This window comes from Hemiscyllium ocellatum, chromosome 34 (assembly GCF_020745735.1).
Source record: "Hemiscyllium ocellatum isolate sHemOce1 chromosome 34, sHemOce1.pat.X.cur, whole genome shotgun sequence".
NCBI classification, from domain to species: Eukaryota; Metazoa; Chordata; class Chondrichthyes; order Orectolobiformes; family Hemiscylliidae; genus Hemiscyllium; species Hemiscyllium ocellatum.
Window position 1 is genome coordinate 37817081 of NC_083434.1, and position 22485 is coordinate 37839565.

At 40.0% G+C, this 22485-nt stretch overlaps 1 protein-coding gene across 7 annotated transcripts in view; it reads right to left on the minus strand.

Annotated features, from left to right (window-relative positions):
• Positions 1–855: 855 nt before the first annotated feature.
• The window catches only part of trak1a (trafficking protein, kinesin binding 1a), a 118558-nt gene continuing 96928 nt past the window's right edge, over positions 856–22485 (minus strand). For 2 of the 7 annotated variants that reach the window (XM_060850222.1, XM_060850219.1), the window contains 6 exons: positions 19210–19449; positions 16006–16325; positions 12977–13192; positions 9378–9480; positions 6107–6182; positions 2047–2118 (listed from right to left, as the gene is read on the minus strand). In XM_060850222.1, the coding sequence (XP_060706205.1) occupies positions 6140–6182; positions 9378–9480; positions 12977–13192; positions 16006–16325; positions 19210–19449 (922 nt within the window). In that variant the 3' untranslated portion in view covers positions 2047–2118; positions 6107–6139. Of the gene's footprint in view, positions 2119–6106; positions 6183–9377; positions 9481–12865; positions 13193–15667; positions 16326–19209; positions 19450–22485 lie in introns of those variants that run through there. The other 5 variants (XM_060850221.1, XM_060850217.1, XM_060850218.1 and 2 more) reach the window with 3 other exon arrangements.

A 22485-nucleotide genomic window follows, 5' to 3' on the forward strand; every position in this document is an offset into this window, starting at 1 on the left:
TTTTTAAAACATACATGACAGTCAAGGACATTTTTTTTTAAAAAGACACAGTTTTTTAAGTAGTTTACACTGATTTATTCCAACTCCTGTGGAGATGAATTGTTACTGTTGAAACGGTCTCATACATTAGATCCCAATCGGAAAGTGTTATTGTGTCCCTGTACGTGCACGGCCTGATTGGTGGAAAAACTCCCCTTGATTGTACGCTTACAATTGGCACCTTCCTTCAACAGACTGACTGACTAATGGACCAGTAGTGACCTACAATATAGGGAACCACATTAGGCTGGCTATATCATCCAATACATTCAAAATCACTCCTGACCCCCCTCTTCAAAAGAACAGAAATTTAATCGCTGGGGACCAGCATTCACAACATGGTGTAAAAGTGGAAACAAAATCTCAATATTCATTTTTTAAAAAATTTGCACAGTAAGAAATCATAAGGAGGCAGTTAAAACACATGCAGTAATTGTCTTATTTGTTTCCAAAATATATAGAATAAATGCATGAGACCACGGTGGGTTACCTTAGAAAAAATAAACTCAAGATTCAAAGGGGCCTGACAGCTGTTGGTTGTGAACTATTTGACACCAACATGTATTTACAACTAACAGTGCAATTGGGAATTCTGTATTTAAGTTCCCTTTCCCCTCACATCGTGCATTAATTCAAGTGATTTATAAAAGTCACAAACACTGGATCCTGTAATAATTACTAGAGCTAATCTTACTCCATTGCACACACCTAGAGACTATGGTTATCCTTCAACAAGAGGTTCAGTACATGAATAAATGTGGCTGTCAAAACAACATTTTAAGTTAATAGCAAAAACACACACTTTAAAAATGATGCTTCATACAATGAAACAAATTATTTTTCTTTAAAATACAGTGCATTAGTTAAAACAATGTCCTCTGCATGTCCATAACAGGTACACAGTGATGACACTGAAATGGACTGCATACTAAGTACAAAGCAGCTCCAAGTCTCTGATTGTACTGTGTAGTCAAATCATCATTAAACAGTGCAAAATTCAATCTACCTGCATTCATTAAAAAGTTAATCTTAGAACATCCACTTCAATGTGAGTGCATGTTTTAAATCACAGAAGAGTACATCCTTAATATATATATATATACATATGTATAGCTAAGTCCTTAAATTAAATTAGTTGCGTCCAATGAATTTCAGACTGTAAATCTATATACATAATTTTACAAAGTTTGTTTTATTCCTATCAGGCACTAAGTCAATGTATCAAACACAAAGTCAGTTCATTGGTAGTCAACCAACACTGTGCTTAACTCTTATTGTAGATTAGTCTGTTTGGGTATTTTGGCTCCCATAAGGATTCCTGAACTCATTGGAGCAGGTCCTTTCATTTGCATGCTGGCACCCACCATAGTGGGGAAACTGCGATTCCGTCGGATGCCGGTGTTCAGCTGAATCCCTCCAATAGCACCAGTGACCACTTGGGTGCAGCCTAATGCGAGGCTCTCACCCATCAGACTGCCCTGGGCAAAGGCGTTCACTGACCCTGGGGCCCTGTTAAGAAAGGGTCCTTTGTTGTCCATCACTGAAGACTCCTGCACGGGTGTAACACTTGGCTGGACTACTTTGGCAATGCCAAGCCTCTTCACTTTGTCAACCAGGTTGATTTTGGAGATACTCACATCTGTCTGGCTTTCACTGTGCCTCATTGGTTTGTCCCCTCTCATTTCCTTTAACATGGAACTGGCTGGCTTAGAGGCCAGGAAATTGTCATAGTGACTGCAAGTGCCCTTGCATTCAAATGGAGATGGAGATGGGCACAGGGAATACAATGGTGAGTTGGGTGGGGTAGATGGTACAAAGGTTGGTTTGGGAATATGGAAGTTTGCAGTGTTGTTGAGGCCCATCCTGTCCCAGCTGTATGGATTGTACACAGCTGCTGAAATCCCTCGCTCCTTCAGTAACTTAACCAGGCCCAGAGAGATGCTCATTGTGGTAGTACCTTCACGGAGGTTAGTGAAGGATTCAGCCAAGCTCAAGCGCCGAGGTGTACACGGAGTACCAACTGGAGTTGATTTTATATTATTCAAGATCCCACAAACTGGAGCAGGCGCAGAGTGAACACTAAGAGGGGGGAGAGAAAACAGGAAAAAAAAACTTAGCAAGTCCATTGTTATACATACATGAAACTCATTTTTGAAATAATGGCTCCCTAAGTAACAAGAGGCATTCTACTTTTTTAAATTACAGTGAGGAGGAGGAGGAACATTACTGCTTGCAAGTTTCCCTCCAAGTCACACATCATCCCAACTTGGAACTATATCCCCATTCTTTCAATGTCATGGATCAAAACCCTAGATCTCCCTCCCTAGCAGCATTGAGTGTTTCAACATAATAAGGACTGTGGTGGTTTGAGAAGGTAGCTCACCACCAGCGTCTCGGGGGAACTTAGTATAGGCAATAAATGCTGGCCCCAGCAAAGCCAACGGTCTCAATTAACTTTTAAAAAACAAAACAGAATAGTTTAAAAAGCTCACTAATGCGAATAGACATAACCCCAGAGAAACAGACACAGAATATACTGAAATCACAGAAATATTGTGACTGAACAGAACATGTAAAATACGCATGCTTTAATGAAGGCTGAAAAGCCCAAAGCATCTATATTTATGATTGTATTTAACACAGAAAAGCATGACATCAATTTGCATTAAAAAAAACCCAGCTGACATGGTGAGTTAAAATCTCGAGCAGAGACAAGCAGAGTTACAATAGAATAGAGATAGAAAACGAGTAACAAAAAGAGAGATAATTCTCAAGTATTCCTCATATTGGTGATCAATGATTAATTGTTGTTAAGAATTCTTATTTCCTTAGCTTGTTAGTAAAGTGATATGAGCCTTCATGATAGGAGGTTATGAAAAGGTCAAAGGAAATGAGCACACTAGCTCCCTGGGGGCACTCCCAAGAAAACTTATTTCCCTCATTATGTTCTGACAATTAATTGCAAATTCAGAATGGTGACAACCTGGAGAAAATCAAGTACCCTCTCTGCACAAATGATTTGTAAAAATCACACAAGGAGTTTTCAACCTCATGAAGGGACAATCACACACACAATATGGAGGGTGAGCCAGAAAGCGGAGATATAGCTGCACAAAATATCAAGGAGTCGGTGTTGGACTGGGGTGGATAAAGTTAAAAATCACAACACCAGGTTTAGTCTAACAGGTTTCTTTAGAAGTACTAGCTTTCAGAGCGCAGGCCCTCCATCTGATGAAAGAGCAGTGCTCCGAAAGCTAGTACTTGCAAATAAACCTGTTGGACTAAACCTGGTGTTGTGCAATTTTTGACTATATTGAACAAGGAATAGTCTAGATGGGCCAAATGGAATGATCTACCCCTGCTCCTATTTTTGGCATTGTTGTATTACTGGCTTTTGGACAGAGAGATGGGCTGCCTTCTCTCTCAAACAATGTGCTCACATTTCCAAAGTCAATGGCTTTCCCTATGACACATAATCACACGTCAATGCATACCCACTCAAAAAAATTGGCATTGTCATTAAGACAATGTTAAAATGAGTAGGAGATTTGTTCTAGGAACTCTTGCCTATTCAGAATTGAACTGAGATTTCCCAAATTTTTTGTACTTATCAAAGTTCACTCGGAGTTCCATTTAAAAGAAAAAAGGTCACCACATGGGAAAAGGGAGCATTCACTCCATCGTCTTCAACACGTTTCACCATTTGGAAAGATTATGGGTGGTATCTCCCTAACTATTACAGCTCCACATCTTTAACACATTTGCCTAACAAAGATTAAAGATTATGTTGCTTCATCTTGGACTCATCCACTGACAGAAAACGTTTCCCTCTCTCTGCCTCAATTATCCCTTTCAAAATGCTAAAAAAATCCAATCAGATCAACTCTTAAATCTTCCAAATTACAAGAAGTTACATGATTGGGTTATACAATTTCACCTTGATGTAACCCTGGTAACAACCAGGTGTGTCTGCATTTCCCTTCTACAGCCATCTAGAACCCCACATTAATCAACTTTCTAAATGTTCAGTGAACCACCTACCTTCCCCCACCCCCAAAGTATATTCCTGATCAAAAACGCACTGCATTTTCTGGCAAGAGGTCTCCACCAAGACTCTGGGAAACTGCCTAACTGTCATAGGACACCTTCTCCCAACGTTAGCTACAGACCATCTGATGTGTCATTGAATGATTATAGGACAGGAATTTACCATTTGGCCCATCATGTCCATGCTGACCCAATGTAAAAGAATTCCGTTCCCCACATTCTCTTCAAATTATCACCCAACTTCACTTCTGAAAGCCAACATTGAATGTGTCTCACCACACTCTCAGGCACTGCATTCTATTCTGTCTATGACTGGTGAGTGCTTGGAGTAACAGGAACATAGTAGTTTAGTTAATTACCCATTTTGCTAGCTATTTATTGAGAACAACATTATTCTTTAATCAAATTTATTTTGAATTTATTTACGAAACCTGGTGAAAGTCTCTCATTCTAGGTAACCATAATAAGAAACAAGATGATTTTGGTGTTGGCGCAAGGCATTTATACTTTTGGCTCACAGGGTAGTGGAACTTGATTTCCAGCACACTTTCCCTCCATCAAGGTCATTGTAACTAAATAACCACAACACACTTAGCCGCAGGGCTTTTAAATATGTGTGATTATTTTGACACATATGCAATTTTCGGAACAACAACTGGACCTGGTTTAACCAACATGAGATAAGGTACATTTGTGCAAATTAAACAAACTAGCAGAAATGTGTATACACAAATATTTCTGTAGATGTATATGCTGCCACATCCTACATAACATAAATGCACAGCAAGTGAGTTTGTAAGCATGACAAGTGTAAAACCATAAGACACAAGAGCAGAAACTAGACCATTTAGGCGGCACGGTGGTACAGTGGTTAGCACTGCTGCCTCACAGCGCCAGGGACCTGGGTTCAATTCCCACCTCAGGCGACTGACTGTGTGGAGTTTGCACGTTCTCCCCGTGTCTGCGTGGGTTTCCTCCGGGTGCTCCGGTTTCCTCCCACAGTCAAAAGATGTGTGGGTCAGGTGAATTGGCCATGCTAAATTGTCCGTAGTGTTAAGTAAGGGGTATATGTAGGGGTATGGGTGAGTTGCGCTTCGGCGGGTCGGTGTGGACATGTTGGGCCGAAGGGCCTGTTTCCACACTGTAAGTAATCTAATCTAATCTAAAAAAAAAAACATGGCCCATGTACAAACCGATTAGCCTATTTTCCCGTTAAAAAAATAATGTGTTTCTAGGTGTCAAAACATCCCCATCACTCATTGCTTCTAAAAACAAATAAGTCAATGTTGTATTATTTAACAAATCAAAGGAGCTGGAGTGAGATTAAGATCAGTACAACTTGAGATGATCAAGTGTGGCATTGGTGCTGTGTTGCCTGAGCTCAGATCGGACTATTTGCTGAAGCACAAAAGACTCGCAAAATTTGAAGAGGAGCTGGGACTGGCAAATATTCTGGGATTCTGCAACATCAGCACCCCATTGTAGAGATAGGGAATATTTACAGAGTTTTGCCCCAACAGGCTAAACAGTTCAGACAGAATCCACAAGAGTACATAGGTGCCTGATCTGTGCATGAAATCAAAACTTCCAATACTTGTGGCATGCTTTCTTATGTTTCCACCTTAATTAATGTGAAATAGCAAATAAACAATACTATGCCACCAATAATTGGAAATCAAAGCAGACCACATTCATCAACAGGGGAACACTCCTTGATAACTAGTCACTTGACACTGCTAAAACAGGGCACTTTAAACACTGCCAATTTACTCATTTATCACCAAATCTTTCCCTATAGTTTCTTAGGACTTGCACTTTTCAAATATTGCCCCTATGTACCAACTACATAATGGAGCTATGTTGAATGGCAAGCAACCGTTAGCTTGATATTCTAGTACTGGACAAAACACGGTTAGGGATAGTGCATCAACAGCTACTTGGTTAGAATTATTACGTTTTCCACATGCCTCACTTCCACCTCTATTGGGCCAGCTTGGATATCACTGGCAGTGCATCTCACCCTCGTGGGTCAATCTTTGCCCTATATTTCCCTTCAAATACGGTGACATACTGCAATTTCATCATCCTCATCAGACCTGTGGAAGATCATTAGCTGTTAGAAAGTTGTTCAGTGTCATTTTATGCCAATATTGTTAGCATTTGCATTGTCCTGCACTTATAGCTTTCCAACTCATTCAGTTGCAGAATCATATGACGGAAGGTGACCTGTTCTCTTTCAGTTACTTGACCAAACAATTTTTGCACCCAAAATTAGGTTGGTCCATATCTTCAAACTCATAAATCATCACACAAATTAGGTCTAATAGTGTTCAACTCCAGGGCATGTCTCCAAGGGTTTGCTGATGTTAAAATACACACATTTACAAAAACAGATATACACCACTGACAAAATGTAGAGGAAGATTCCAAGTTCAACAGCCTCATTTCTAGGAAAAGAGTGAAGTCTGAGATTAAAACTTGGTTTTCCAAATTAATATTAAAGTAAAGAACATGATGGGTTTAATTAGGCTGTGCCTGGCTTAAATAATGCAAATCTACCAATTTATTCCAGCATTTTTATCTATAAGTCCCTTCAAATTACATTACTTTAGAACAGTGATCCTGTAAATAAATGCACAGCAAGTGAGTTTGTAAGCATGACAAGTGTAAAACCATAAGACACAAGAGCAGAAACTAGACCATTCAGCCAATCGAGTCTGCTCCACCATCCAATCATTGCTGATAAGTTACTCAACCCCATTCTCCCACTTTCTTCCTGTAACCCTTGATCCTCAAGAACCTATTTACCTCAGCCTTAAATATATTTAATGTCCTGGCCCCTACACCCTTGTGTGGAAATAAATTCCATAGATTCACCAGTCTCTGGCTAAAGAAGTTTTTCCTTATCTCTGTTCTAGTAGGTTTTTCTTTTAATCTAAGGCTATGTCCTTGGGTCCTAGTCCCTTCAAACAATGGAAACATCTTCCCAACATCTTCTCTGTTCAGACCATTCAGTATTCTATGTTTTAATTAGATACTCCCACCTCACCTCATCCCAGTAAACTCCATCGAGTATAGACCCAGAGCCCTCAAACATTTCTCAAATGTTAAGCTTTTCATTCCTGGGACCACTCTCATGAACCTCCTCTGAGCACACTCCAGGGCCAGTACATTCTTCCTGAGATAATGGGACACAGACCTGTGCACAATTGAGTAGGAAGGTATGTTGCAAAGATGACCTAATGAAGATGCAGACTGAAATAATTCAGCAGGTCTGGCACGGTGGCACAGTGGTTAGCACTGCTGCCTCACAGCGCCTGAAACCCGGGTTCAATTCCCGACTCAGGCGAATGACTGTGTGGAGTTTGCACGTTCTCTCTGTGTCTGCGTGGACTTCCTCCGGGTGCTCCGGTTTCCTCCCACAGTCCAAAGATGTGCGGGTCAGGTGAATTGGCCATGCTAAATTCCCCGTAGTGTTAGGTAAGGGGTAAATGTAGGGGTATGGGTGGGTTGCGCTTCGGCGGGTCGGTGTGGACTTGTTGGGCCGAGGGGCCTGTTTCCACACTGTAGGTAATCTAATCTAATCTAAAATGTTAACTCTATTTTCTCTGCCAACAAATACTGCCAGCATGTGGAGTTTCTTCAGCAATTTCGGTCTTTGTGTGTTTCAGATCTTCAGCATCCAGAGTTCTGCGTTTATTTTGTTACAGCTGGCTTAAGTGGATCATTGAAAATCTGGCAGATGTGAACATAAATGGGAGTCGTTCACTTTGCAGAAAAAATAATAAAGCAGAATACTGTTTTAACATTGAACCACTGTGGAACTGTGAAGTGCAGAGAGATTTAGGTGCTCATGCACATCAATAACAAAACATTATGCAACAAACGGTGAGGCAGCGACTGAAGTGCTGCTCTTTATTTTGAGAGTAATATAACAAAAGTCAGGATGTTGTTTGTCAGTTATTTTGGGAAAGATGTAAATGCATTGGAGCTGGTCCAGAGGAAGTTTATGGTACTGATACCTGGAACGAGTGAGCTGGCTTATAGACAAGGTTGGACAGGCTGGACTTGCTTTCATTAAAGTTTAGAAGAGTAAGCGTTTATTCAATTGAATTTTATACGATCCTAAATGGTCTTGATAAGAAAGGGTGTTTCCTCGTGTGGAGGAGTTCAGCATTAGGAGGCATTGTTTTAAAATTGGGAACCCCCTTTTAGGATGAGGGTGATTTTCTTTTTCTGAGGGCTGCGCAACTTTAGAACTCTGTCTCAAAAGGCAATTTGATTAGATTCCCTACAATGTGGAAACAGGCCCTTCGGCCCAACAAGTCCACACCGACCCTCCGAAGAGTAACCCACCCAGATGCATTTCTCTCTGACTAATGCAGCTACCACAACAGGCAATTTAGCATGGCCAATTCACCTGGCCTGCACATCTTTGGACCGTGGGAGGAAACCGGAGCACCCGGAGGAAACCGATGCAGACACAGGGAGAACGTGCAAACTCCACACAGACAGTCACCCAAGGTGCAGTAAGGCAGCAGTGCTAACCACTGAGACACTGTGCTGCCCCAATGGAACCAATGAAGTAGGATTTTTTAAGGCAGAGGCAGAGTGATCCTGGTCAGGCAAGGGAATGAAAGATTATTAGGGATCGATGGTGAGAGAAATTTGGAACACAGACAGATAAGCCATGAACTTATTGAATGGCAAAACAGGCTTAAAGGGGTAAATAACCTATTTTTGCTCATAATTTGTATGTATGTTCATTTGAATAGGCTTTACATTGTAACAATATCTGATGGATAGAGCCATTAACAAACTTGTTTAGGACTGACTAGTCTACATGAATTGAAAAATCTATTTATTTTAACAAGGAAGATTAGTCAATGATTTCAAAATCATCTGCAATTAAGGTAGTTTAAAGTGAGACATCTGCAGTAAATTAATCATAATTCAAAGGATCTTTCCCAACCCCAGTCCATCCTATTACAGTCAGTTTTCTGTCCAGTTCTAAATTTAACATACCTGCAAGACTTTAAAATATTGATTATATACGTCTGAAAGTACCCTACAAAAGCAGCAATAAATAGTTTAATTCCTTATACCCAAAAAAAGTGCTGGAGAAACTGAGCAGGTCTGGCTGCATCTGTGGAGAGAGCATCAGAGCCCGGTATAAACCTTACTCAGAACAGTCCTCATGCACTTAAGTTTCCTTAAAGTTTTTTTAAAAAAACAATACAAGTTAAAATTGGTTTGTCAGCACACAAACGTGAAGAAGGCCCTGCACTTACCTTGAAGTGACTTGTGCGAGTTCATCAGAGGGATGAAGAATGCGGCAGGTTGTGAAGGTAAAGGTGGAGCTGGTGTGTGACATACATTTACCAGGATAGTAGACTGAAGTAAGAGATCGAGAGGTTGGGGTTGGGAAGGAAAGGAAAACAGCAGAAAACACAGACATCAGCAGCTATTGCAGCAATCATTTAAAGCTAATAATCAAATTTTTGACAAAGTCAACCCCAGACTATGCAACCCTTTCCAGACCAGCCATCCATCTTTCTCCAAAATTAGATACAATTCTCAGATTTTGTATTGTCTTAATATTTATTTTTTCCACAGGAGTTCAGGTCTGCCTGGACTGGGAAGGGTAGAAGGCATTCATTTTTAAACCTCATTATAGCATTATTTCAACATCCCAAATCAACACACTGATAATGCTCAGCAGGATCAATGACTCTGCTTGGAACATGCTGAAGCTGAAAGAATTACACACAAGAAACACTCAGCCATGAATGCATCAGCTCACTCAGGAACCGATGAAGAGGAACCTCAGTTCAGTTGATTCCAGAGCGACTTTGAGGAACTAGCACATAAGAGTTGGTTATTATAAAGAATATAAATCCCTTCGTACAATGCTAATACAGAAAGTAGTTAGACAGGTGATTGAGGTTAATAAACTGATTAATTGGCTAGGTGCATATTGGGGGGTGGGGGGTGGGAGGGAGTCCTCTCGGCAGCAATTGGCAGTGTTCCTATCCCTAAACCAGGAGGCCTAGTTTCAAGCCCCACCTGCTCCAGAGGTGCGTAATAACATCTCTGATCAGGTTAATTAGAAAACTAGGTTGGACAGAGGAAACAAGGGCTCTTGTGGCACAGTGGTAGTGTCCATACCCCTGGACTAGGTTGCCTGGGTTCAAGCCCCACCTGAAGTGTGTAATAAAATCTGGGACAAAAAAATATTAAGTGGGTTGAAGGCTCTCTTGCAGCACAGTGGTAGTGTCCCTACCTCTGGGTCAAGGTTCAAGTCACACTTTCTCCAGTGGTTTGTCATAACTTCTCTGAAGAAGTCAATTAGAAAATATCATTGACTGGGTGGATATAAAAGGGAAACAAATGAGATTGGGGTGAAGGGGGAACAAGTGAAGTGTGGAGTGACCTGCTAGATGGACTAGTTAATAAACTCTCACAAAGAAACATGTCTTGGTTTGTCTGACTGTCTGGCTTGGATCCATTTGGATACACAGTGAGATTGTGTTGTGCCATAAATATATGAAATATTGAGATAAAAACTACCTTTTCTGTTTAAATAATAGTTAACGTTACAGCAATAGCTTGGTTTTCTGCAAATCTACATGATCTAATCTACTTGCAGCTTAAATGACAAAGAAAAGTTTCACTTTCTTAAAAGGCTTCGTAATTTTCAGAAACAGGAAGAATAAGACTAACATACATGAGAAAAGCCAAGGGAAATAACTTATTGTTTTAGAAAAAACACTGTCATTTAGCTTTCCAGTGCACTTATAGATGCAGTAGATCTACTTTATTGATTTGTCCAAATGTGTATGTCCCTTTCTCCATGACTGCAATCTTGCGTCCAAGAGTTTTTAAGAGTGCATTTTACAGGGAGTATTTAACCATTTCATTCATCAGCTCAGTCTTGGCTTTAGAAAAATTTTTTAACATGTAATAGAACATAATTAAATGAACATACCTTAAATAACATTTCAGGTGGGTAGTGAATTTAAATAATAATGAATCATTAATTAAAGAAAATATCTATTCAATTAATCCATGCAAATCAGCAAGTAATTTTTTTTAAACTCCAGAGAAACTGGAGAAAATTAGAAGATGGAACAAAACTCCATTCTTAAACTAGCAAAGTTGGGCTTATTCTAAGTACCTTAATACCTGGAAGGGTAGAATCTCACCAGTTTCTAGATTACAAACTGGTTAATTTGTTGCACTTGTACTCTACATCAGTCACAATACATTTCTTTGAATCACCTCCCCCTTCATAAACTGCTTTTCTGAAAATAATTAGCAATGCAAATGAACCATCAAATGGAAGAAAGTGTCAAGACATCAGTTTTCCTTCACCCCTTAACCTGGTTCTTCTCCTTCCTGGAAGCAATGACTAATGTTGGGACATGATTACACAGCTGCTGGCCAATAAGTATACCCTTATTGAGAACAGCACAACAACTTTAACCGGTGTATGGTTGAGCCACTCAGACCAGGAATATCCCACCTACCCTTAAATAGCAGTATTAGATTAAATAATACATTTAGCTTCTGTGGGCCCAAGCAATGTAGGGGGAGTTTAAAAACAAAATCAGGGTTTGTGGTCTTGATCCTCACTGGGAAATGGCAGGCAGTAATATCAGCCAAAGGCATGATTAGCGTATTTGTAAATACTACACACAAGTCAACTTTCACAAGTTCATTCACAAATAAAGAGCTATTGACTTAGTCAATATTAGAGGGTGACCAATATTTCTGATCCAAGCAAATGTTTAAAGGAAGAAAGGACAAAAAGGGACAAAAAGCCATTGGGAAGCCCCACCGAAGCTGGAAATTTCATTAGCATCTCCATTTCATTGCCTCCTCTAGGGCTGCAATCTTGATGCTCCACATTAAAAATGCACAATGTATACATTTATGGTAATGATTGGTCACTAGTTCAGTGAAAACAGTTACCAAGTCGGTGGAAATTTTTACTTTTGTCATAAACTTCCCAAATATAATATTTAAAATAAGTTGCACGCGACTTAACGGGTATACTGCTAAATTTGCATTGCGTAAAGTAACTGCAGATTTGGCATGAAGCTCACAGAAACAAGAAATTAGTTTATCTTTGGCATTTCAGTGTCTATCAACAGTTTAACTCACATACTTTCACACTTTGGCCATCATACTGACAACAGCCAAATAGAAGAATTAAATAAGGGACTTGCCATATGCATTGTAAAAGAGAGAATATCAACCCCACTGAATTTAAATGATTTGAAAACATGGGAAAGTTTCCTACAGTTTACACCTATTCATCTGATGCCCAAGAGGAATTTATACAACCTCCAAAATGTAGATGAACACAATTTAGGTTCCAGGATTCCCGCTCTCAAATAACTGTTCCTTACTGGACTATCACATGAGCAGAAAGATCCACAAACACAATATCCTGACACATCATCGAGTGAAGAGCTAACAAAGGAACAGAAACAGAAAGTAAAGTGCAAAAACTAGCTCATACTTTTAAAAAAGTGATATACTGAATCATAAATAAGAGCTTTTAACGGAATGGCAGAGAGTGAGGGTATTTAACCGAACATTGGTTTCTATGCTACATTACGGTTTAAATCAGAAACTGATCTGAGAATGAAAGTGCACCACTTAATAAGGTGTGACGATGTAGAGGTAGTAGTTTGACCTGAACCAAATGCTCCAACATTTAGTTAACATCCTGTCGAATAGTAATTCTATGTGACAGGAGATGCTCCCTCACCAGAAGCCTCATCACCATCCGCTGTCTCCTGTGTCTCCACTTTGTTTGGCTGACACTGCATCACTAAAGTCTTGCTGTGTGATACAGGCACTTGTTCATTCGACCTCTCACCTGAGGTCTCCCTGTGCTGAACCGGGGTTGAGGTAGCTAGGCCCCGGAAAGAAGGGTCGCCGGGTTCATCTTCTTCATAATCCGTTAAGTGGTACACCTGCTCAGTGTCCAGCTCAAGAGGCCTGAAGCCCTTGGTGACAACACCAGGCCGTGGGTCAAGGATTCCTCCAAGGTTTGGCTGGGCCAGTTGTTGCCAGTGGTGCAAAGTTGCTGAACCTGTTAAGACAAACACATTTGCATCTATAATCAAATAAGGTGGCTATTGAAACAAAGACAATTAATAGCGGTGATTTAAGAAGTAGGCGGAAGTGTTACACTGCCAAGTCATGCATGCGCTTTTAATGCATTAACAAATTAAGCATCTAATTTTTAAAAATAGCTTCTCTAATATTACATGCTATGTGCACATCAACTCATTTGATTTCATTAAACAGTGCTCTTTTAAAAAAAGAGATCAATTTAATAGGAAACTGTGAAATACTGGAAGTCTGCCTTCCCCACTGATGTTCTGTAACATAACAGATTTTGTCATCCCAGGAGATGTTTTAACCTTTTAAGAGGCGAGCATGCTATTATAGCTATCCATTGGAGACTGCAAGGTACAATTTCAGTTTAGTCATTATAATTAGTGCCATTTAATTCCTTCCTTTAGGATAGTTCTGGCAAACCTTCACCATTAGATAACATATTAGCGTTAGTCACTTTTGGAGCAAAATTAGTACAAAGCAGTTAATCGTGATGGGTTAGCGGCAAATAAATGAGAGAATAAACATTTCAAAACAAGTAATGCTCAAGGCAAATTAAAGAAGCATTTTCCAATTGTTAACATCCGTTTGTTAACAAATGCCTTCAGCAAGTCAATATTCTGATAATATTACCGGTAGGGATCACTGCAAATATATGCGTCCACTTCCAGTTGTAGGTGTCAGCTTTGCACAATCGTTCACACTTACAGGTGAAGAGAAAAATAATCTGTTTCCACATGCGTATGCTAGCCTCTTAAAAAGAAATTTGCTGGTTTCATAGTCACCCATGCAATTGATTACTCAGATGAAGGTCAAATTCAAGAATTAAAAAGTGTTTATTTTTACCTTTCACTAAGGTATTGATTCACACTGGGATATTCTCTCTCATGGGCAATGACAAACTTCCAGTAGGTCACCAGGGAACACTCTTCACACTCCAGTCTAAGGTACTGGACAGCAATTATGACAGGAGTCCACAGAGACCAATTATAGGACCCCATATGGCTGAGATGAACTAAGTCAACACAAAACAGTGGCAAAAACTGCAGCTGTCTGGGTTGCTAAGCTTTGGGATATTATCAAGCAACAGATCTAGCCTAGAGTCAATTGAAAACTTGGCAAAAAGACTGCATCAGAAGCTAATACTTTTGATGATACAAGTATCTTTATGCATTTTCAATTAATCCATTTTTAAACATGGGGATAATGCTGTACTTGTGTTTCAAGATATATAATAATTTAAAGTAAGAGAATTTTAAAAGCAGCGTGATCTAGTAGTTTCAAATATACATGAATGAAAAACAACCAATTTCCCCAATGTTTGCCCATTTACAAAATAACTCCAAAAGGTATCACCAAAAATCATGTTCATATATTGCATTGCAAAGGAAATTCAGTCTACAAAAGACTAACTAGGATGCGCTCTCTCACATTGACAAACAATTGTTTGTCAATCAAATGTTTGGCTACAAGAGGTATGTGCTCGGAAAAAGGCTAGGAGCAGTTTATAAGCTGCACCAACTTTTATCATCGCACAAAGACCGCAATCAGGGTAGATATCAAAGTTATTGATTTCACAAATACCATCATATAATTTTACGAACCATTTCACAATCACACTTCTAATCACTTGACCGAATAAATGCCTTTTGCTGTGCATAAATACAAGGCTCTGGGTTATGATCAGTTTCCTTGCCACTTCCCATTGAATAAACATTGCCGTGAGCCCATCACTGTTACTCAAGTTAGTCAGTTCAAAAGAACTGGTCTTGCCCTCAGCAAGTCTGATTTTAAATGATGTTTTGTCCATATCTATCTGATCAGTATTAGAAGATTCTGGCTCAAAACCAAATACCGACAATTACCATAAATATGACAAGTATTTGGAGCAGAAGCTAAAAGTTTTGGAAAATACAGCACCTTCCCAAACAGTCTTAACTATTTTTAATTTAAAAAGGTATTACTATCAATAAATAATTCAAAAGCTGATTCCCCTGATAGCTTGACTTTACCATCACTTGGGATCTCTCGCTTAAATATATATTACAGTACCTAATGGCATAAATTGAAAGAATGCAAACAAACCTAAAACGGTAGAAAAAGAATTGAAAACAGATTACACACACACACACGCGAACGAGATGGAAAGGAAGAACGAATAGAAATGAGAGACAGATACCAAAAAGTGAAAGGCAGAAATCCAAAGAACATTTTATTTGCAACAAGAATGAATGAATGAATGAGCGTTGCTCTATCTCAAGAGCATGAACTGAAAAATGGGTGAATAGATTGAAACAAATTAAACAAGCTTGTATCGCTAATAATAATAGATGTATCTTTTTCATTAAATACATAACTATCTTGAGCTTTTAAGAAACTGAATTTTTTTTAATTACAGGAGGAGTAAGAAATATTCCTTTATATTTAACCCATTCAGCACTAAATTTCCTTTGCAGTTAATGAACATGACGGTCTCAGTTTGTTAATTAAGAGTAGTAAAAGATTCAAAACAGACACAAACAAGTACTTTAATCAAGGTAGCTGATGGCAGTTTCTTTAATATTAAAAATTTTGTTGGTTTTCCAACAATAGCGAGCGGTGTAACAATTCTCTGAAGGGTCAAAAGCCAGGATTATTTCAGAGGGACCTCAAACCAACACCGTGGCTGGCTATCTCTGAAATAGAAAGAATATTTGGTACAAAGCGCTCCTGATGTTTTATGATGCATTAGAGACCAAAGAGTATCGAAGACCAGGACAGAGAGAGAGCGTTGCCTTGTATCACCTTCCAAGGGCTTCACAATCTGCAGTTTCTCTGGCAGGTATGATCGGCTGCTGAAAGACATTCCTGAAAACCTCGTGAAATCAGATATCCCAGAAAGGTTGGTTCCCAGTGACATGATGCTTTCGGTCGGTGTTGCAGAGCCACTCGAGATTTCCCCCTTTTCTGCCAGCTCTTGCAACTTCCTCTCCCGCTCATCTTCGAAAAATCTCCTTTCACAGAGATAGTTCTCTCTCCTTAGAGACAGGCGACGGAGAGCTGCCTGTAAATCCCTGGATCCGGGAGTCCCTGGCTGCCCTAGCTTCTTATCACTGTCCTCAATTCTGAAACAGAGGGGTTAAAAAAAAAGCCACTTATAGTCCATATTTAAACACCAAGCCAAATAAAAAAACCCTGGTCTAATGCTAGCTGAATAATTAACAGATCAGCAATTGGAGCAACAATGTAAATTCAACACCTCTGGGACTGGAGGCTGAATCCAAGACACACAGAAGGGGATTACTTTGAAAAACGTAAACTAATCTCAACACGCCTGTACACCAGTGAGTGATATTTTCCTTGGGTATGATAAGGGACATCTCAGTGAGGCATTTTGGTCAAAGCTGACAAGTGAGCAATTAATATAAACCTTTTACCTTTTTGTAGAGTTATACAGCATGGAAAGAGACCATTCTGCCCAACTCATCAATGCAGACCAGGTTTCCCAAACAAAATATGAGTCCCCTGGGCCCATATCCCTTGAAACCCTTTCTGTTCATGTCTATACAAATATCTTTCAAATGTCTTAAAAATACTTCCATCTACCACTTCCTCTGGCAGCTCATTCCACATTTAAACTACCCGGTGTCAAAAAAGTTGCCCCTCAGGTCCCTTTTAAATGTTTCATCAGAGCGCTGGTGTCTGTAGCTGGTGACAGTGTCTCCTCTGAACAGTTTACTGATGAGAGTCGAGGGTGGGTGTGGAATTAAAGCCAGTTTGGATCACTTTGAAACATTTTCCTCGAGTTTCCGATCAACTCTGGCTAATCTCAAATTTAGCAAGGCTCATGAAAAAGTCACTTAGGGGAGCGCTGAACCAGTTCTGCTCCTTTCTCTCCCATTCCCTGGGAGCAATTATTCTTTTATACAAAGTACCGTCAGCCATGGGCTGGTATCCAAAAGATCAGTCTGGTTTCAAAAAGATTAAGCCCAAAATTTCACTGGAACAGAACATGAAACAATTAAATATTGATCAAGGGAGATGAAGTGAGTTTTACCAATCAGGGAAAGGGGAGGGCAAAGATCTATTTATTTCACAATTTAATTCATGCTAATTCATTAAACAGTTCACTGTTTGATTTATTTTACATACCCTTCAGTATTTTTATAAGTCTCTGATCAGCGCCAGCATGTCAAAATGAAAGAGCTGCTTCCAGTTGTGGACTGGAATCCCATTTGATCCATCAGGAATGTACCTACTATTCCAAAGCATATTCCATTTATTCCAACCCCCCAACTCTTCCTGCAATCCCTGGAGCATTTTCTCCTTCAAATATTTATCCCATTCCCAGTTGGGCATTAATATCGGATTCAAATATATCACCTTCTCGGGCAGTGCACTCCAAATCCTAGCCACTCATTGCATTAAAAAAAAGCATTTCCTTACATCACAAAAGCAAACTGACTACAGATGCTGGAAACAAAAGCAGGAAACACTACATGGTTAGGTCATCAACCTGAACCATTAACAGTTCTCTCTGTCCACATATTTCTATCCATCTTTCCTGAGCATTTCAGCAATTTCTGCTTTTATTTCCCCTCCTCAACTGTGGTTCTTGTAGCAATTGCTTTAAATCTGTGCGCCCTTATCATTGACCCTTCATCCACTAACAACAGACTTACTTTATAGAAGTAAGCCATTCAGCCCTTCAAATCCAAATCAATCCTTTGAAGAGCATCCAATCCAGACTCACTCCCTTACTCTATTGCCCTACATTTCCCATGGTTAATCCAGCTGGCCTGCACATCCCCGGACACTACAGGCAATTTCTCATGGCCAATCCACCTAACCCGCACATCTTTGGACTGTGGGAACACCCAGAGGAAAGCCACGCAGACAAAAGGAGAACATGCAAACTTCAGACAGTCGCCCAAATCCAGGTCCCAGGCACGATGAGGCAGCAGTGCTAACCATTGAGCCACTGTACCATTTCAAACTCATGTGTTCCCCAGCCCCTTCTAGAAAGCAGCAACAATTACTGGGACATAGTATTTTATCCTGTCTCCAGCACTAACTTATTTTACTTCAAGACAACTTGAGATGGGAGGCACCAGATTCAAAATTTAGGTACGTGAAAAGAATTCAAGATTCTCAGGAGTGTAATGGGGCACGGTCTGGTGCAAGATTGCGGAGTGTTGTTGGAAAACCGCAGCAGGCACCATCAATTATTATGAACAAATCATGAACAGGTGAATTCAGTTAAAACTGCATTTGTCTCCTTCCAGTGGCACAGGAAATTTCAACACTATGTCATAGAAGTCACAGAAGGTTTATATCACAGAACGAGGCCGCTCTGCCCATTATGACTAATGTCCAAAAATCAAGCTCCAATTTCCAGCCTTTGGCCATATCCCTGGAGGTTACCGGTACCTATCCTGACATCTGCTCTTTTAGGCAGTGAGTTCAAGACCCTGAACTTCTTCCACCCATTCCTCCCCACACCCCTCCACCCCCCCCCCCCCCCCCCATCATCTCTGCCCTAATTGTTCTCCCAATTGATTAAACCAATGTCCTAGTTACTGACCACACCACTAAAATAATTAGGTTCTTTTCATCCCATCTTTTCTCAAAGATGTAGACCTCAATCAAATCTTCCCTCAGTCTCCTCTGTTCCAAGGAGAATGACCTGCAACTTATCCAATTTTTCCTCAGAGCTGCCTTTTTCCAGTCCTGGCAACATCCTAGATTCTCTCGCCTGCCTCCTCTCGATTGTGATAACACTCATACACTTATGCAGTGACGTGCCAGTGGCATAACCTCGCGTGCTTTAACCTCGTGGCAAAACTCCCGCTTAACTGAACATTAAACACCTTGGTTAAACGATGGAGTTGCCTCACTCACACAAGTGCACACCTTATCACAATCAAGATGTGACCTCCATTCCTTTATCTTTGAAATGATCTGAACAAAAAAAAAGAAAAACTCCAGTTCGCAGTCAATATCTCTTACCCTATTTCATTTGATTCTGTTTCCAAAAGGATGCTGTTCGTCTTGTTGTCTATGACTATATTGGTGATGTCGCCACCGTGGAAACTAGACCGAGGAGTGCTGATACAGCTTGAGAAGCCAGAGTTCATTGCTGAGGACTGGTTAGACCCTGGGATGTTCATTGGTGACGGTGCCTGCGATCTTTGTCTCACAGCTTGATTCACTGTGCGTACAGTTTCAAACACCCGTTTCTGCTGATGTCTGTAGGAATAACAAAGCTGTTAACAGGCTGATCACTGCTGCGCTTGGCACACACGTACAGAGAGTGCTGAGGCTGCAACATGGTGCACATTTGCTACACAACTCCTCATAGCTGACAATTAAGCTGCAAATTAATTTGGAATTTAAGAAACAGGACTGTGGCAGCTTCTGGACACAAAGGCAAGGTCTGCATCAAGGTAGATGAAGCAAACCGAATTTTCCACTGGCATTTCTCAACCCGTGAAAATAGAACGTACCATGAATTGTTCCAAGTGCAAAATATGTTTTCACTGAATGCATTGATTTGTAGATCTAGGGCAGGTGATGGCCTAGTGGTATTATTGCTGTACTGTTAATCCAGAGACCCTAATAACCTTCTGGGAACATAGGTTCGAATCCTGCCATGACAGATGGTTGAATTTGAATTTAATAAAAATCTGGAATTAAGAAACCTAATGATAACCATGAATCGATTGTCAGAAAAAAACATCTGGTTCACTTATGTCCTTCATGGAAAGAAATTGCCAGGTCTGGTCTGGCCTATATGCGACTCCAGACCCACAGGATGTGGTTGACTCTCTGCTACCCTCTGGGCAATTAGAGATGGCCAATAAATGATGGTCTAGCCAGTGATGTCCTCATCCCGTGAATGAAATTTAAAAATCGTTCCACTATTTCCATAATTCCACCAAATGTTTCGAGGCTAAATGTGGACAATATGGAAGAAGTCACCAAAATCTTAAGAATCAATGGTCAATAAGAAAAGACTTGCATTTACATTCCTGACTGTAGAACAGCCAAAAACACTTCCAATGAAGTATGTCGTGAAGTGTAATTACTGTTGCACCGTTGGAAATGCAGTCTTGCACATAAAAACTTCCATCAACAGCAATGCATTAATGACCAGATAACACCACTTTTTGTAAAGCAGAACAGGTCGACTGAAGGATGAATAATGGTCAGGACACTGGAAATAGTTCCTCTGTTCTTCTTTGAAATAGTGCCATGGGATAACTTAATCCACTTGAGGGGTCAGATGAGGACTAGGTTAACACCGTACCCAAAGTTCAGCAAGATACTTCTTAAAAATGAATATGTTCAATTTAAACTGTGGTTTGTTAGAACCTAACTCTGTTAAGATGCTCAGAAAAATAGATGTTGGGGTTGAGCTAATTATATCAACAAAGAACAGTACAACACAGGAACAGGCCCTTTGGCCTCCAAGCCTACATCTCTACATTTTGTCCTTCCATGTTAAAACTGTCTTCACAAAGAAGAAAGAAATTAGTCTTATTTTCTTTTTACTTCAGTTCAATTTGTTTGTTGTTTTTGCCAAAAGAACATTAAAAGAGAGAGGGATCTTGTGCCTCAGAACATCCAGATTCTACCTCCAGCTACCTCGAATGTGTCACAGTGTGAATCAGATGGATATTGTGCGAATGTTAATAGTGATTAACATGGTCACTGTTAGGCTAGATTTTTATTCCAGATTTTGTTTGCTAATTGAACTCGAATTTCACAATCTGGATTTGAACTCTTGTCCCCACGACAGTAGCTTGAAGCTCGGGATTGTTCTAATGTCCAGTGGCATTACCACTAGTCCATTGCCACTCCTGATCAAGACACGTAATATCCTGATGGGACTTTTGGTAGGGTGGATTCTAAGACAGTAGAATGAGGGGGCACAATTTAAGAATACTGGGTCTTCTGTTTATGACAGAGAAGGGAATGTTTTCTCTCAGAGGGTCATGCATCTTTAGAGGTCTGCCTCTATCACACTCTGGGGAACAGAATTTTTTTTTAAGGTAGATGGGTTCTTATCTAACAAAGGAACCAAAAATTGATCAGGTCAGGTGAGAATGTGGAGACTGAGCTCATAATCAGATCAGGCATTATTTTACCGAATGGCCTCCCCTGCTTCATATGTTTAAATGGCCTAGGCCTGGTTGCATTCATTAAACAGATAACAGGGACACAGGTACAGGAGCAAGCTGTTCAGCCGCTCAAACCTGTTACACCATTCAATTACATCACGGCTGACCTGTACACCTCCCTTTGGCCCATATCCCGTAATAATTTTTTTTGTTAAGCAAATGTATCTATCTCAGATTTTAAATTAACAGATCCTGTATCCACTCCCATTTATGGAAGTGTTTCAAACATCTAACAACCTGTGTGTATAGAAGTGCTTCCTAACATCTGTCCTGAACAATCTGGCCCCAATTTTTACTCTAGGGCCCCTAGTTCTAGAATCTCCAACCATCTACCCTGTCTTTTCCTACTTGTGCGATATAACACGAGATTCAAAATGCCAGATTGTTCAAGTTTTTTTTAAGATGTATGTTCGCACATTGTTAGTAGAAAGCCTTGCAGCAAAACTATTTACTTCAGTACCATAAATGTTTTTGCACCATTTGAAACATGACGTCATGCCCTGCTGATAGTCTCAGAGATACAGCTAAACTACTTTAAATACTTTTCAAGAACATAGCTGAGCTTCGGCTGTATTCAAAGCTAAACAAATTTTAATTATTTATTTGTGTACACACAACAGCTGTGTTAAGTAAAACACAAGGGAATGTGGAAACTGAGTCATATGCATATCAGGCCAAACTAGATATAAAAATGCAGTGACTTAACTCGGGTAACAAATTCAATTTTGCTGCAATGTTAATTGACAATGCCTTTCCCACATAATGCCCTTTGCTTTCCCATTGTATTACATCATGTACACAACTCTTAGTAATTGAATTTAGCAACGTGGGTCAGTAAACTCATGAACACTCCGTTATGCTTGCACTTGTAAATGAAATTACAGAGTCTCTCAGGCATTGTATACACCATATTTTTTCTATCAGTTATCTGCAAAATACACCACAGTGATCCAGTGGTTAGCACTGCTGCCTCATAGTGCCAGGGGCCCAGGTTCGATTCCAACCTCAGGTGACTGCTTGTATAGAGTTTGTACATTCTCCCTCTGTCTGCATGAGTTGCCTCCCACAATCTAAAGATGTGCAGATTAGGTCAATTGGCCAT